The following is a 16002-nucleotide window of genomic DNA, read 5'->3' on the forward strand; positions in this document are numbered from 1 at the left end:
TCTTGACTTTTGACTTACACTGAGACACTTTTGGGCTCAGAAATGTATGTGCCCCAAGTTCACATGCTTCTTCTTCTTTTGGGCTCAAAGTGTGTACAATAATCATTCTGTCATACTTGGGCCATTTTGTTGATTGGGTTTATGTATGGACCTTTGCAAGAATTTATTGGCCGATAGCCATTATTTATACATTTGTTCTTGTGTGAGCATTCACAATAGTGGAGCAAAAAATATAGTTATTTGGTATTTACAAAAGTCACTTTATCTATTTTACATCTTCACACCCCATAGGAGTTATATTTTTAGTTATTTGATTAAAATAATACAAATAACTCATTAAAATAATAATAAAAACATTCACACATACATACAAAAAACACCAGCACAACACAAACATCCACCACCACCAGTCCACAGCAGGAAAGAAAAAACCACCAACCCAAATCCTTAATATTTTTCCTCAACCCAGACCAAACAAATTCACCAATCACAAACAAAATAAAAAATCAACACAATACACATCGAAACAAATCGGCGATGGGGCTTGGGGAGATCGACGATGGACCAGAGTGTTGAGCTAGCACCCTAGACCACCATCAAACCCACCATCTAAGCTTGATCGAGAGAGAGAAGAAACAAGACCAAGAGGCACAAAACCCACCATCAAACCCAGACCACCGTTGAACAAGACTAGCCATCGCGGACCCACTGACCCACGCCATTGCCGATCACGCAAAAAGAAGAGAGAAAAGATAGCGAAGAGATAGAGAAGGAAGAGAGAGAGAGTTGAGGCTCTAAGTCTGATGAAAAAAAAGAGAAAAATGAGAGAGAGAGAGAGAGAGAGAGAGAGAGAGAGAAGTTAAATAAAATATATTATTATTTTTAGTTTTGGAGCTACAATGCACAACAATAGATGGTTGTGCATTGTAGCTAAAGAGGTAAAAATTTTACTGATAGCTCCACTGCTATAAAAGGTTTTTTAAGTATTTGAGGTGCTAAAAATACCAATATGGCTTTTTAGCATCATTGCTGTGGATGCTCTAAGTTGCAACACAAATAGTAGAGGTTATTTTATTTACAAGTTGCCATTTTTTTTTCATCAAGAAAAAAAAAAGTTGCCAATTTTTTAATCAGCAGCTTTTGACATGTCAAAATTTTATTATTATTATTACTATTTTTATAAAATACACAACAGAAGCTCCAGCTGATTGAAGCTGATTAAGCTACAGAAGCGACAGTGCTGTCAATATTATAGCTGTATTGTCTTTGTTACATTTATAACCCCATGTGGGCATGATTTACGCATAACTCATTAATATCTCCATTTTCTTCGACAAACTTGTAGTTGTGGGTATACTTCACGTGCGTTTGATTTAGCTTTGGTTGATACAAATGAACCTTGACTAAACTCCGCAAGCAAATCCCATCTGCCGTTGCTATAATTAGCAGCTCTTTCACAGCTAACTTAGTCAAATGCACTGCCAATAAGAGTTCATCCTCTTCATTTGTAAATCCCACCAATTTGACCACTTTGAGATGTTCAAGCTTTGAATGCCTAGCGACTTTCTTTGAGTATGTAGTAGTGATCGGCATGGAGTAACTCTTAGTATCAACCTGCAGAAAAACATATTAGAATAATGGTTAATTGATTGCCAAAATACAGCATTGGTTTTTTTTTACTTTAGCCCATGAACGGTTTTAGTCTCTAAAATTTAAAGTGTTAGCCTTTAATCTTTAATAGACTTAAAGTAATTGTTTTTAATTCCTACAAATCTTAAAGGGATCCATGTGTCCAATGAAATAATAACATGCTAGTTTTTAATTTGCTCATGTCATCTAACTAAGGGACTTAAAGCGATTATTTTAAATTTCAAGAATTAAAAGATAAAAATGCTCGTGGACTAAAGGAACCGCCCATTTATTTAACCTTAAATAATTAAATTAATCATTGACTAATAAATTAACCTTTTTGGAATAAGTGGCAGTTTATCGATAAAATGGTTGAGTCTTCTAAAAAATAATAAATAGATAAATAAAGGAAAAAGAAGTGTTAAGCAGAGCAGTGGAACAATGCAAAAGATGTGAGTTCCATTTTTTTTCCAGTTGAAGAAACTTACAGTAACAAAAAGTTGTTCCAAGGCAGGACACAGTTTTAGGAATGAGATTAAGGCATCACTGTTATATCCTTCTGAGGAATTATCGATCCACCATAACTCTTTCAATCTGTAGAACTGAAAATTTCCATGTAAATAGGAAATGGATGGCCAAATCAATTTCTGCAAAGTAAACAATATGAACTTATTTATGTAAGATAAGGGGACATGGGCTATCAGTGGCTTGTGTTTCAAGCATCATAAAACTTTGAAATCAGTACTAGAAAAAGCAGAAATTAGCAGAACATACCTCAAAAGTCCATTTGCATAGTGTAAGAATTTCAGCATTCTTAATGGTTAATAGACTTGGGTCAAAATCATTACTGCCAAAGCTATTGTCGCATGGCCCTTGTCTGAAATCCAGCATTGCATCCTTCAGATTAAAATGATTTTCAGTCAAGAGCCTAGGAAGCAGACCCCGATACCGGAAAGATCTAAGTTTCAAAGACCTTATGAAGAGAGATTTCAGTTGAGGACAATCAAAGATGGTTAAGCTTTTAAGCCTTGGACTGGAGTCAATTTCTAAAGTTTGTAATCCATTGCACTCAATGATCTTCAAGCTTTCAAGAAACTGAAAATTTGAAACTATAGAGGACACTGCCTCTTTGGATTGAAAGCCTACAGATTTTAGAAAAAGGGTTTTGACAAAGAAGGAAGATGAACTCGGCTGGTCAGTAAGGCTTTGGTGATTCAGTCCCAACTGCCAATCAAACTGCTTTTGAAACTCTTGCTTGCCAGTAGATAACTCCATGTGAAGTTTATTATTAGCTGCAATGGTAGCTAAGAGGATATTAGCACTACCTTTGCCAAAGTGGTATTGAAGCCTCCGGGGTTGCCTTAATGGATTAAGCTCATCAAAATGAGTCAAGAATTCAGAAATTGCAGTGACAGCAGCTTCTGTAGTTCCATGCTGCACTAAAACTGTGTTCCATAGGCTTGCCCATCTAGTCGAAAGGAAGCTTGTTTGTAGTGCAGATTCAGAAGGGAGAAAGGAAATGATCCGGCCGAGGATTTCATCTGGTAAACTGCTTAGCAAATCCAATGTATTTTCTTCCATGAATTCCTGTTGCGAAATGAGAGTGGTCTTAGTAGACTAACAGAACAATTATGCTGTATCAAAGAAAAAGAGTATAATAGTTCTTACTTTTTTGATAGCCTCTCTCAGTCTCAGGTGTTTGAAGACTCAGAACCAAGTTTATATTGGGCTTTTATTCCTGATAGCTCTTACCCTCTAAGGCTTTTTATCCTAAATAAGCTCCACCCCTAAATGGGACTGTTGCATTAGGAACAATTCTATGGTTTTCAGTCTTTTAACTTTCATACTATAATATATATCATTGTAGCGTATAAATCTTTCTTCAATTAAGAAAAATTCTGGTACTAACTTACGTTTTAGTAATAGATATTGATGAGGCTTAGGGGAAAAGAAATACTAGCCTCAGTTGATCAAAGCTTAGACTAGTCTTTTATTTAATAACAAGGGACAGTGCCAACCAATGGGATGAAATAGCTTTGCTCCAGGTGTTGGATTCAAGATAATTAGAAAATAAATTAGGGTGTGAATAATGAAATGGTCGTCTTTGTAAGCAAAGGCATTTTACTTGTCAAGTAGGCGGCATCCTAATATAAAATTTGTCACATGACATCTATTGCGGTCCCTAAGTCCATTTCAAGAGTTGCACTTGCACATTTTCTTCTTCTTAAATTCTTGGTTACTTCACAGTCTAGCTTGATATCAGGGACTTTAGGCAAAAATAACAAAAAAAAAAACCAATATGAAATTATAGTCATTCAATTATGAAGAGCTTCCTCAAGAAATGGTCTTTTTTTTTTTTTTTTTAAAATAACAAAAAAAAAAACCAATATGAAATTATAGTCATTCAATTATGAAGAGCTTCCTCAAGAAATTTTTTTTTTTTTTTTTTTTTTTAATTTTTTATTAAGGGAAATTTTATATTAAGAGTCCATTTGGGCGGTGATGAAAACTTTTAGCTTATTTGATTTTATAGCTTCTTTTTTATATTATTTATAGGTTTTATTGCACTTTTTGGTACTATTTAGTTAGCTTTTAACTTTTTTTTTTTTTACACTTTCAACAAATTTTTTTAAATTTCAGCTAAATAATCTGTTTACAGATCTAAAAAGCATAGTGTTAACATGAAAATGAGAAATTGAAGGTCTTTTTTGTTTTTGTTTTTCCTTCACAATATGATAGAACATCACATATGAGTTGGTTCAAGAAAGAGAAATTTAAGATATATGCATTTAAAGCCGGTTGAAAACTTGAAATAGTCAACGGATTATAACTTATTATCCTGAAATTCTTGGTGAATTTGTCGCTAAAACAGGTTTTGCTTTGTTTGATTAAAGTTCAATGGAAACGTTCGATTGATTGGTCAGTGAAACTTGTCAATGCTAACATAATTGTTTGACGTGAGAGGAGAGCCTTATTTTAAGAGTATTGTGTAATTACACTTCTTCCATAAAGTTATTATATCTTTAAAAAAATGTAGAGAAGAATTTATGAACAAATTTATAGGATTATTATAGTAATAGACCATGTGCTTGTCTGCTTGTGGGGTTTGAATAAAATAACAAAATCTAATAATTTGATTTTTTAGTATCGGGCCTGTAGCTTTTGTTGAAATCATCTCGAAGGAACGCCGTTTGTAATTTGTTGCTTTCTCCTTGGTTGTTTTGTGTGTTTAGTCATTTATCTTGAAAACAGTAAGGCGACATGAAAATTTTGAAAAATTATAACATGATAAGTCGGGTGGAATGTATATTTTGTGGGAAATCTATACACTTTGTGGAAAGTCTATACATTTTATGTGAAAGTTTGTATATTTTATGAGAAAGCCCATAAAATTTTCAGGAAAGTCTATACAATTTGTGAGAGTTTGTACTTTCATGTGAAAGTCTATGGATTTTGTGGGAAGATCTGTATATTTTAGGAAAAAGTCCATATGTTTCTTGGGTAATTTTGTATATTTATAGGAAAGTCTCTAAATTCTACGAGAAAATTTATGCATTCGGGTGAGAGTGATGGAGATTAGAGAGAATGAAGTAATAATGGACAATGGAGAGCAAACTTACGTTGGCATGAGAGTTTCTAGAATAGAAAGTTGAATCATGCATTTTCAAAGAGAAATTTTGCAGGCATTCTTCTCTTGGAGTTGACCAAAACAAATAAAGAGAAGAGAGAAAATGGAAAGGAAAACTTTTTTGAAGCATGTTATTTTAGGTGAAGATGAAGAAAAATAAATGGTAAGACCCAAGAGTTTTCTTTTTGAGCCAACCAAAAAATTTTCTACTCAAAATGGAGAATAAATTGAAGGAGAAAATTGGGCTGGTCAATGTGCACATGGGCAATTCATCCCCCTATTTTTTTTTTTTTTTTTTTGTGTGTGTGTGTGTGTGTGAACGTTGCCTCTTCCTTCCTTTTTATTATTATTTTTTATTTTTTTCCTTCCCTACAAATTACCCTTTTTTTTTTTGGAATTCTTGAGTCGTGGGTGTGATAGTTTTTTTTTTGGTTTAACTAGACATGATTTTTTTTTTTTTTGGACATGATTTTTTTTTTAATATATTGGGTGATTACTTTTTTTTTCTTATCACTTTTTTGTTTTAATTGGCCATCTTTTTTTAATAAGGGTGTATAAGTAAATTTATACATACTCACTTTGTTTCATCCCTCCATTTTTCACTCATAATCAAACAAAATAAGAGAAATTAAAATTTTTTCTATTCTCCCACTTTTTCATCCTCCCACAATTTTTTATCGTTCCCACTTTTCCATCCCTCTAACCAAACGAACATTTAAGAAAGACTAGAAAAGAGAATCAGTGAACAGAAAAATAATTCAATTGCACCATAAGTATTAACAATTTTTTTGACTTTTTTTGGAAACTGTCTTTTTTGTAATTTTATGTCATTTTTTCAGCGTTATAAGTTATGGGGTTTAGCTTCATTGAGAGAAAACAAATACTAGTATTTAAATAAGCTGTGGGACTATTTTTATGTCTTTTTTTTTTTTTTTTTTTTTCATTTATCTATTAACATTTCCCATTGGGATTGGTGTTTATAGATAAGACTAGAGAGAATAAAACAAGATAGGGGAAGACATAAGAGAGATAAGAAAGAGAAGAAAAAAGGATTGCGAAGTGGGGCCGGGTAGAGAGAAAATAAATGAAGATTGAAGACAAGTAAAAAGAAGTTGAAAAATTCATTATGTTGTCTAAATTTTCAGAAATTTTTAAAATAATATAAGAGATACTTTATTTTTTAATGTTTGTAATAAATTACAAAAAAATCATCTTATTTTTAATTACTAGATTTGAACCGGCACCTTGCACAGGAGACATTTTAAAAACAAAGAAAGGTTAGGACTTATGTAACTCTCCTATCCAAAAAAAAAAAAAAAAAAAGGAGAGAGAAAGCTTGTAATTTAATACAATTAGTCTCTAACTCGTGTGATACACAGGAAAATTCCAAAAATGAAATATTTATGAAACATTCTAAATAGTTTTTATTTTAAATAAAAAAATTCAAAAGCGATAGAACTCCAACGCTTGCGCTTACTTATTACACAGTCTAGAAATTATCCTATAGGATATATGTCCTGCCTATTTCACAAAAAACATGAATTTGTTCTAACACATCCGAAATCTCATTCAAGCATAGTTCATGCAACCCAATTGATGCCAACAACTCTGAGTTGGCGAGCTCCACAATCAAATCCCTGATTCATAGTTCGTGACAAGAGTGTAACACTCAATAAAGCATGGCAGCCATCCACAATGGGTTTCCTGGGCAAGGAATTAATTTAGTATGGACTATAATAGAAGAATCATAACTATCTCTAAAAATAATTCCAAAACTTGCATAATAGGTGGCTTTGAAAAAAGGCCAGTGCTATGTCCAGTTTTAAGATGAGGAGAAATAGGATTTGCAATTGTTGGGCTCACTTAACATTTTTTTTTCCCAGTGACAACTTATTCTTACCCCGCTTATTACCAAAATAACTTTAACTGTTTACTAGCCTAAAATATCTTTAAACTTTTTTTTTTTTTGAGAATAATTATAACATGCTGCTAATCCCTAATTTAAATCCATACAATATCATAAGCCCTTTGTTTGTCCTTTGTATAGTACTTTAATAATTAAAAAAAAAAAAAACATAATATTTCATTGGGACAAGTTAAAAATTAATTCTGTAAAATTTGGGACCTTGTCTCTTTTAATTGGTGAATATATGCAATACCTACAACGTAACAACTGTTCCAATAACAAAGTGTGATATAATTGAAAAAAAAAAAACAACACACACACACACACACACACACACAATCTCAAACTGACAACTAACTTGTCAAACCCTAAAAACATTCATAACCCATTTATCGTCAACAACCGAACAACTCCAAATCTCAATAATCCTTCCCAACCACAACCTACCAAATTTTGAAAAAAAAAAAAAAACCATTTTCCCATATAATTTTTTGATGAGAAACAAAGAAAAGAAAAGTTGTGATCTCTCTCCATAATTTGCTTTCCGATTTGTTATACCAATGACATATATTCAAGCAAAGACAATGTCTTGAGGGACCAAATAAGATTTGTGACACCAAGTGGGTAGAGATTGTCTATGACATTATCATTTATAGACACAATTTTGAAACCTGGACCGTTCAAAGAATTATAAAATTGAGAGGTTCAAGGTTTTTAGAATCGGACTAAGGTTGAACTGAGGTCATACCATGATGACGTTATAATTAATTTAATAATTATTTTAAAAAATATTAAATTAGTAAAAATATAAAAATTGGCTGAAATATAAATATTTATATTTCAAATGTATTTTTCATATCATAACACTCATAAGACAAATAAGTAATATTAAATCATAATCAAACATAAATAAATATTGAGTTTCTCTCAATGAATATATATATATATATATATATATATATGAGATGGGTTCAAGTTACACCTGGTGTAACTCTAAAGAGTTATACATTTTCTAAACCATTAGATTTAAGTAGATCCAACGGTAAAAAAAGACACTCATTAATACTAATATTCTGATTAGTATATCATTAATTATTCCTTATTTATTGCATTTCATACCTATCTTTAAACCCAAAAAACACAAAAAAGTATATGTCTCTCTCTAAATATTTTTTTCCCACCGTTTCTCAAAAAAAAAAAAAAAAAAAAATCCTCTATTGCATGCCTCTTTGTCTCTCTGTCTCTTACTCCACTTCTCTAGCTCTATTTTCCTCCTCAGTTAACTGAGCTGCTGAAACTGCAAGCTCAGTATCCCAATGAGTCAATTCCAATGCAAGACCTCGTTCAGTCGGAACAACCCTAAAGTATTGCGGGTACCTATGACAAATAGTGTTACGAAATTCTAATGGCAGCCCAAGATCAGTCCTCAAATGGACAATCTTCTCCAACAAGATCTGCTTCTCCAATGACATCATCAACAATTTCCTCAATTTAACAACCAACAAATCTTCCATCTCATTCCTAATCCTCATCTCCTCCAAATAAAGCCTTTCAGCTTCGGGTGTCAACTTGAACTTTAATGAAAAAACCCTTTCTTCCTTGATATCGAACACTGCAGGGAATTTCCTTAACAAAGCAATAAATCATCACTTCTTGTCAAGACCCAATTCCCTTCTGTACTAACCTAGCTCTCTAAGAGACATAATTCTATCAAGTTGACTCATTAGAATCTTCTGTATCTTCAACACTAGTTTCAACTTCTTGTCCCTTTGGATGGCATTGTCAAAAGGAAGTTATTTTCTTCTCTTCACAACAGCTCTAATGGGTCCAAGTCCAAATGGGGTTTTTCTCAGATTACTCAAACTAACATTATTACTACTTTGTTGCAAAACTAAACTTGTGCCCCAAAACTATGACCCGGTTGATGGGGAGAAATGGGATTTTATAGAAAGTTTGGGGTTTTGAAGAAAAGGAAATTTGTATGAGATAAATAATGGTGAGGAAGTAGATGGAGAACAAAGCAAGTGTTGGGGTTTCATTGTGAGCTAGTTATTATGGCAGAGTTGCACAACCAGCGGCTTCTTCTTTTTTCCTTTTTTTTTTTCTTTTTTGTCGGCGACCTAGCCATAGAGGTGAAGAGCGGTGGAGTAGGAGATGATTTTTTTTTTTTTTTGGGAGAAACGGTGGGAAAAAAAAATTAAGAGAGACGTATACCTTTTTGTGCTTTTTTAGGTTTAGAGATAGGTATGGAATGCAATAAATAAGGGATAATTAATGAGATACTAATCAGAATATTAGTATTAATGAATGTCTTTTTTTACTATTAAATCTACTTAAATCCAATGGTTTAGAAAATGTGTAACCCTTTAGAGTTACACCAGGTATAACTTGAATCCATCTCTCTCTCTCTTTCTCTTTATATATATATATATATATATGAGATGAGTTCAAGTTACACCTGGTATATCTCTAAAGAATTACACATTTTTTAAACCATTAGATTTAAGTAGATCCAACAGTAAAGAAAATACACTCATTAATGCTAATATTCTTATTAGAATCTCATTAATTATTTCTCATTTATTATCTCTCATTTATTATATTTTATATTTATCTCTAAACCCAAAAAAAAAGTGTTATATTTGACTCTCTCTCTCTACGTTTCTCTCTCTATCTCTTTCTCCTCTACCGTTATTCCACCTCCATGGATAGATTGCCGGCAGAAGAAGAAACAAAATAATAATATTGCATTGTTTGTCTAATGAGAAATTGTTGATAATTAATTCATCGCAGGGTTGCACCTGAGGTTTGCTATTTAGATCTCAACCAATTTTTGCTGGGATGTTACCCCATTCTTGTGATAGATCATAAGCTTTTTCAAGAAATTCTTGGACCTAACCTAGTTTGATGTCTCCACGATTTGGGTTGAAGAGTATATATATATTTTCAACAAATAATCTTTGACTTTGGGTGGGTGCAGACATGGATGTTTGGGACCTTTGGGTATATATTTAGAAGCTGATTGATTTTGGATCATAGTTTGTCTTCCCAGATAAGATATGATAGTAGATGGGACAGGTGTTTTTCATTTCTCAGTTTTTAGTGATGGATATTAAAATTTATTTGTATATATATTGACAAAGAAACAAGATTCAATTATATAACGAGGCAACATCACATTCAATAGCATCCTTCCTGATCACATGCAGAAACTGATCAGGTAAAATAGTTCCTGCTACACCAAAGTCTGAACCCAACCAAACACAATTCTAAAATTAGTATTTAAAAAAGAAATTAAAAAAAAAATTCTGCTGGCAAGTTGGCAATTATAAATATATCAAGCCATAGACTCAAAGATTTCAAAGTTCTTTGTTTCTAAATTTATCACAAACTTCATATTAGTGAGCTTCCTCCTACTTCTCTTTCAACGGTAATTTATTTATTTATTTTTTTTTAAATTTTGGTTTCTCTTTCTATTCTTCATTATATTTCATTTCCCCTATTTTTGTGTTTTGAATAAATTTGATTTTTTTTTGCCAGATCTGCGTGAATCATGATCTAGATCTGGGGCATTGGATTTTTTTTTTTTTTTGGTTGATATAAACTGACGGCTGAGATTTCATTCTTCACAGGTTAGAGAGAAATCAGAAGGAAATGGCACGCAAGAAGATCAGAGAGTACGATTCCAAGAGATTGTTGAAAGAGCACTTCAAGAGGCTCTCTAGCCATGAACTCAACTACCTATTAAATCAGTCCAAGTAAGAGATAGAGAGAGAAACATAGAGAGAGAGAGAGAGAGAGAGAGTCAAATATGACACTTTTTTGAGTTTAGAGATTGATATAAAATATAATAAATGAGGGATAATTAATGAAATGCTAATCAGAATATTAGCATTAATGAGAGTCTTTTTTTCACCATTGGATCTACTTAAATCCAACGGTTTAAAAAATGTATAAATTTAAAGAGTTACGCCTGGTATAACTTGAACCTATCTCTATACATATATATATATATGAAATTAGAGATGTATTCAAGTTACACCTGGTGTAACTTTACAAGAGTTACACTTTTTGTGAATCATTGATTACTATTAAATCTAAAGGTCAAAAAACACTCATAGTAGTGTCATTATTACTCTCTAGAAATTAGTGATTTAAGCATTAACTTTTCTTATTAAAGGTGAAAAAAAAAAAAAAACCACAGCATTAACTCTTTTTTTTTTCTTCAATATCATCATCTTCTTCCTCTTGTCTTTCTTTTTGCACTATACTTTCAGGCCTCCACCATTCATAAAATTCTCAATATTAAATTGTAAATACAAACTATCTTTATTTTGTTTTAATAAACATGATTACCATTTTGCAAATTCATTTATTATGGAGGGAGTATCATGTTGCCATTACTTAATCACAGTATATGGTCTAAAAAAAGGAGAATTTTTTTTTCATCCATTTGAGTTTTGGCAATACCTTGAATAAAATTTTTCATGAGGGTTTTAGAAATAATTAGTCTCAACAAAATACTATGTCCGTCGGTAGTTCTGTAATGCTCAGACAAACATTCCTTTCCTCTTCTGGATTTGGGAGAACCCGCTTCGCCTTTGGCTCTGCATTAATCTTCTTCTTCTCTCACACACACAGAGATAGGTTTAGCAGAGTTGTCAAGAACTCAAGATTTCTATTGGCGAGGGGAAAAGTTGAATTTTATTATTCAAATTGCAGTGCTCCCAAAACAGTGAACTATGAAGTATGAACTCAATAAAGTTGAATAAAAGAGATGCCTGTGAAGGAAGGAAAAAAGAATCAACAGGCGATATTGTACTGAAGTGAAGAATGGAGCCAATATTATCAATATATCCCACTTTTTCGAATAAATAAATGGTATTTCCATTTTTTCCTAGCAAATAAATAAATGCTGTGGGTTTTTTTTTTTTTTTTTTTTTTTTTTTTTTTTTTTTTTTTTTTTTTTTTCCATTAATAAGAAGAATTAATGCCTAAATGACTAATTTTTAGAGAGTAATAATGATACTACTATGAGTTTTTTTTTTTTACCCTTAAATTTAATAGTAATCAATGGTTCACAAAAGGTGTAACTTTTGTGAAGTTATACCTTGAACCCATCTCATGAAATTAATATTCTTAAACTTTTTGTTAGAGTTCAATATTCTATATTTCTATGCAAGTCTTCATCTAAATTATCTTAAATCATATTTAGCCCATTTGATTACCCAATATTTTTTTATTATGCCCAAACCCATTTAGTATATATGAAATTTAAAAAAAAAAAAAAAATACAAAAATGGGAGGGGCTAACATTAGTTTGTTCGTCCATTAATTGATCAAGTACAATACAAACACAAGCCCAAGCCAATTTAAGAAAGAAATAAGTGGTTAAAGGCTTGCAAGCATTTGGTACAAGTGGATGACGGCTAAGCTTGCCTAAGCATTGGTTTGTCTGTCCATCGTCTGCAATAACTTGACCTTCATTGTGACAGCCAAGCAAAGAAGACCTGCAAAAATGGCGAAAACGCAACAAGAGCGAGAGAGACAGAGACAGAGAAGAAGAATAAGAAGAAATAGCGATGCGACCTCATGGTTTGACAGCATCTCATGATGGTTGAAGTTTCAACAATGGCTGTAAGTACCCAAAAAAAAAAAAAAAAAAAACTCTAATCTAAACCTGTATTAGGGTGGTTTCACTGATTTTCTAGCATAGTGGGGTTTTATGGGTTAAAAGAATCGTTTTGGTGAACGGTTCACGGTTAACCCAGTCAGACTGTACGGTCCGGCCTAGGTTTCAAAACCTTGTTTACAAATTATTTAAGGACTTCTTTAACGTTGACAACGTTTTGGTTTGGAGGTTCAAGGGCTTTGATTCTAAAAGCTTTTGTTTTTGTGTTTCTTTTTTCTTTTTCTTTTTTTTTTGGTCTGTTTGTTTGCTGAGAACCCCACATGAGAACCCCACAACAAATATCCATGGTTTCAAAGCTGATAATTTTGTAGGGGTTCCTTGGTGGGAAGGATTGGATTTTGCAATGGCAGAGGTTAGGCTGATAGGCTCTTTATCTATAGAGGAAGAGAGATTGCAGATATAAATATAAAAAAAATAAAGCAGTGGATGTTCTATTTCCAATAGGCAACAATTGAACATTTTGAAAAACCTCTTGATCGGGAATAGGAAGAATCACTGCTAATCAAGACAAATTTGAAGAAGGTCCGAATTAATGCTCAATTAGTTGAAAGAATAGCAAAATATTAATTACAAAAGGAAGCGATAATATGTACCTAATATGGACTTTGATTTTTTTTTTTCCAGTATAATGGCAATTGAACAGGTAAGAAGGAGTGATTTAGTTAAATGAGGAGAGGAAGAGACCAAGGAGGGAAGAGAGAGAGTTTGGCGTTAGAAAGCTGAAGTTGTGAAGTTTTGTGTAAGCCTGAAAGACCAGAAGACAGAGAAGGGTTAGAATTAAAGACTATTTAGCTTGGTTGGGGCTTTATGGTGGTCAGCATTAACCGTAATATATTAACCATAATATATAAAGATTGGGCTTTAAAGTGGAGATAGGGTTGAGAATAATTTCTTTTTAATAGTATATTAAAATTATGAAAAAAATTTAGAAAAAAGAAGGGTAATGATGTGGTTGCTGATGTGGCTCAATGTGAGCGTAACAACATTAAATGCTACGTTCAGCTTTTATTATTATATAAATTGATCGATTTTTTTCACGTGGAAAACTTGGATTCGAACTCCATCTCACTTGTTTTAAGTGAAAATAAATAAATAAAGAGATAGAAAGTTTGAAAAATCGAAGAGGCTTACATTAGCAACATTACGATTCTATCATGATTGACTTTAATATTAGACATTATTATTTGAGGTATTACTAAAAGTTATTTTTTTTTAATAAGTAATAAACTCCAAAAAGTATCATTTGGAGTAAAAAATGGCTATAAATTTCCACCAAGAAAAAATAACAAAAACAAACATAACAAATATATCAATTTTGATTGAATTGAAATAAATGTTTTCAAGTTTCAACCCATATTTTCTACTCCCATATTCATCCCCTCTTTACTTTAATTAGTGACAAGAGAGCATGTAAAAGTATTCCCCAAACTTCTTCTAGATGCCAAAACCTTCTAGAAGTGTTCATAGGAGTAGTTAACTAATATACTTGAGAACAAAAAGACTATAAAACTCTTACAATTTTTTAGCCCATCCATATCTCTAGGGGTAAAACCATAATAGAAGTACCAAACAAAAAGACCAAAAAAAAAAATCTTAACTTTCTTTAACTTATAAATGCTTGTAGGGGCAAAAAAGTGACTACATAGCCTATTGCATCACACACTTTTGCTAGCGGTATTGACCAAGCAGCAAAATCAAAAGACTTTACAAAACCACCAACTATATGCAAAACAAACCACCAAAACCCTTTTTTTTTTTTTTTTTTTTTTTTTTTTTGTTAGTGGTATTGACCAAGCAACAAAACCAAAAGGCTCTACAAAACCACCATCTATACCCAAAACAAACCACCAAACTCTCATATTTTATATAGATTATAGAAGATATATTTAACCTCCTTAAATATTATTTTAGTTAAAATTTTTGAATTTTGTGGTACTTTATTTATTTTTATATTAATAAATTATTAAAATAATTATTATTTCATCATGGTCTAACCTCAATCGAATTTTGATTAAACCTAAAAAATCTTAAACATTTTGTTTTTTACAGATCGTTGCATGGTCCGGGTCTAAAAACTATAATTGTTACTTTATTTAAAGAAATTGATAAGAATAAATAAATTGTTGTCTCAATTAATTGAAACTTAGATGGATGTTACATATTTTGTTAAAACATTTATTATTATTTTATCTAAAATGCATGTTGCATGTTTGTTAAGACACTTATAGTTACTAATCTAAATAACTTGTTTTATCAACTAAAAATGCATGTTGCATGGTTTCTTAAAACACTTATTGTTATTTTATCTAAAGAAATTGATAAGAACTAATAAGTGTTGGCTCTATCTAAAAATTGTTTTTATTCAAAATAGGGTTTGACTTACCTCTAGTACTTTTTTTAACTAATGTGTCATTTTGTTTAANCTACGGCCTCCTTGAAAATTGGTAGTTTCATTATTAGCCCAACTGATAATTCTCTTTTCGAATCTGCATGAATTAATTCTCACCAACTCCCACCCCCTATAAAAGGTGGCGAGATGGTTTCCCCACAACCCATGGACCTTTCAACACAAACAGAAAAACAGAACACATTCTTTCCAACTTCCCAGGCCCTTTTAACAACCCCGCCGGAATTGTGACTGGAACTGGCAAAAAGCCGGTATGGCCGCAGCCCCCACTGGGCTTTCGGTGCGGCAGAATCTAGGCATAACCCCGATGGCGCCTACAAGGTGGCCCGGAGGGATGTTGTTAGAGTACCTAGCGTCTTTCCTCGGAGCGCACCCCCGACGAAGAAGACGTGCGAATTCACATCATGGGCGGTGCTTGAGTGTTGCCGTCTCCAACGGCCAACACTCGTAAGGATTGGAGAGAATCAAGGGAACATCATGGGGGAAGGTATCCCAGAGCCCCTGCATCTGCTCCTCTCTTTGTTCCAGCTCCGCCTGGTCGAGAAGGGAGTTATCGGTGGCCTGGAAACATGATGGCCCTCCCCCTTCTCTGCCTTTGTCAAGCTCTCCCATTCTCTTTATACCATAAAGGGACGGCTTGACACTTCCCACTGGCTAGTTTTTCTTAGGGCGGCTCCACCTGGGCCTCTGATTGTAGAAATAGCTGGTAGGATTAGCTTGTAAATTTGTTTGTAAAACAT

General features: G+C 32.6%; 1 protein-coding gene and 1 pseudogene across 3 annotated transcripts; both read right to left on the reverse strand.

Moving 5' to 3' along the window:
* Positions 1–1146: 1146 nt before the first annotated feature.
* LOC112016466 (F-box protein At2g39490) lies at positions 1147–3501 on the reverse strand. 3 transcript variants are annotated; one of them, XM_024049033.2, is made up of 4 exons: positions 3298–3497; positions 2404–3216; positions 2118–2276; positions 1147–1614 (listed from the first exon to the last, which is right to left on the reverse strand). In XM_024049033.2, the coding sequence occupies exons 2-4, from the start codon at positions 3208–3210 to the stop codon at positions 1276–1278; spliced, it is 1305 nt and encodes a 434-aa protein (XP_023904801.2). In that variant the 5' UTR covers positions 3211–3216; positions 3298–3497; the 3' UTR covers positions 1147–1275. The 3 variants fall into 3 exon arrangements, with proteins under 3 accessions (XP_023904801.2, XP_065617960.1, XP_065617959.1); XM_065761888.1 differs by having other exon boundaries at positions 2118–2231; positions 2404–3501; XM_065761887.1 differs by having other exon boundaries at positions 2404–3498.
* A 4906-nt stretch (positions 3502–8407) lies between these two features.
* On the reverse strand, positions 8408–9648 carry LOC112016459 (protein WHAT'S THIS FACTOR 1 homolog, chloroplastic-like; annotated as a pseudogene).
* Positions 9649–16002: the final 6354 nt, after the last annotated feature.

Source organism: Quercus suber, unplaced genomic scaffold, assembly GCF_002906115.3.
Source record: "Quercus suber isolate HL8 unplaced genomic scaffold, Cork oak 2.0 scaffold_433, whole genome shotgun sequence".
Classification (NCBI taxonomy): Eukaryota; Viridiplantae; Streptophyta; class Magnoliopsida; order Fagales; family Fagaceae; genus Quercus; species Quercus suber.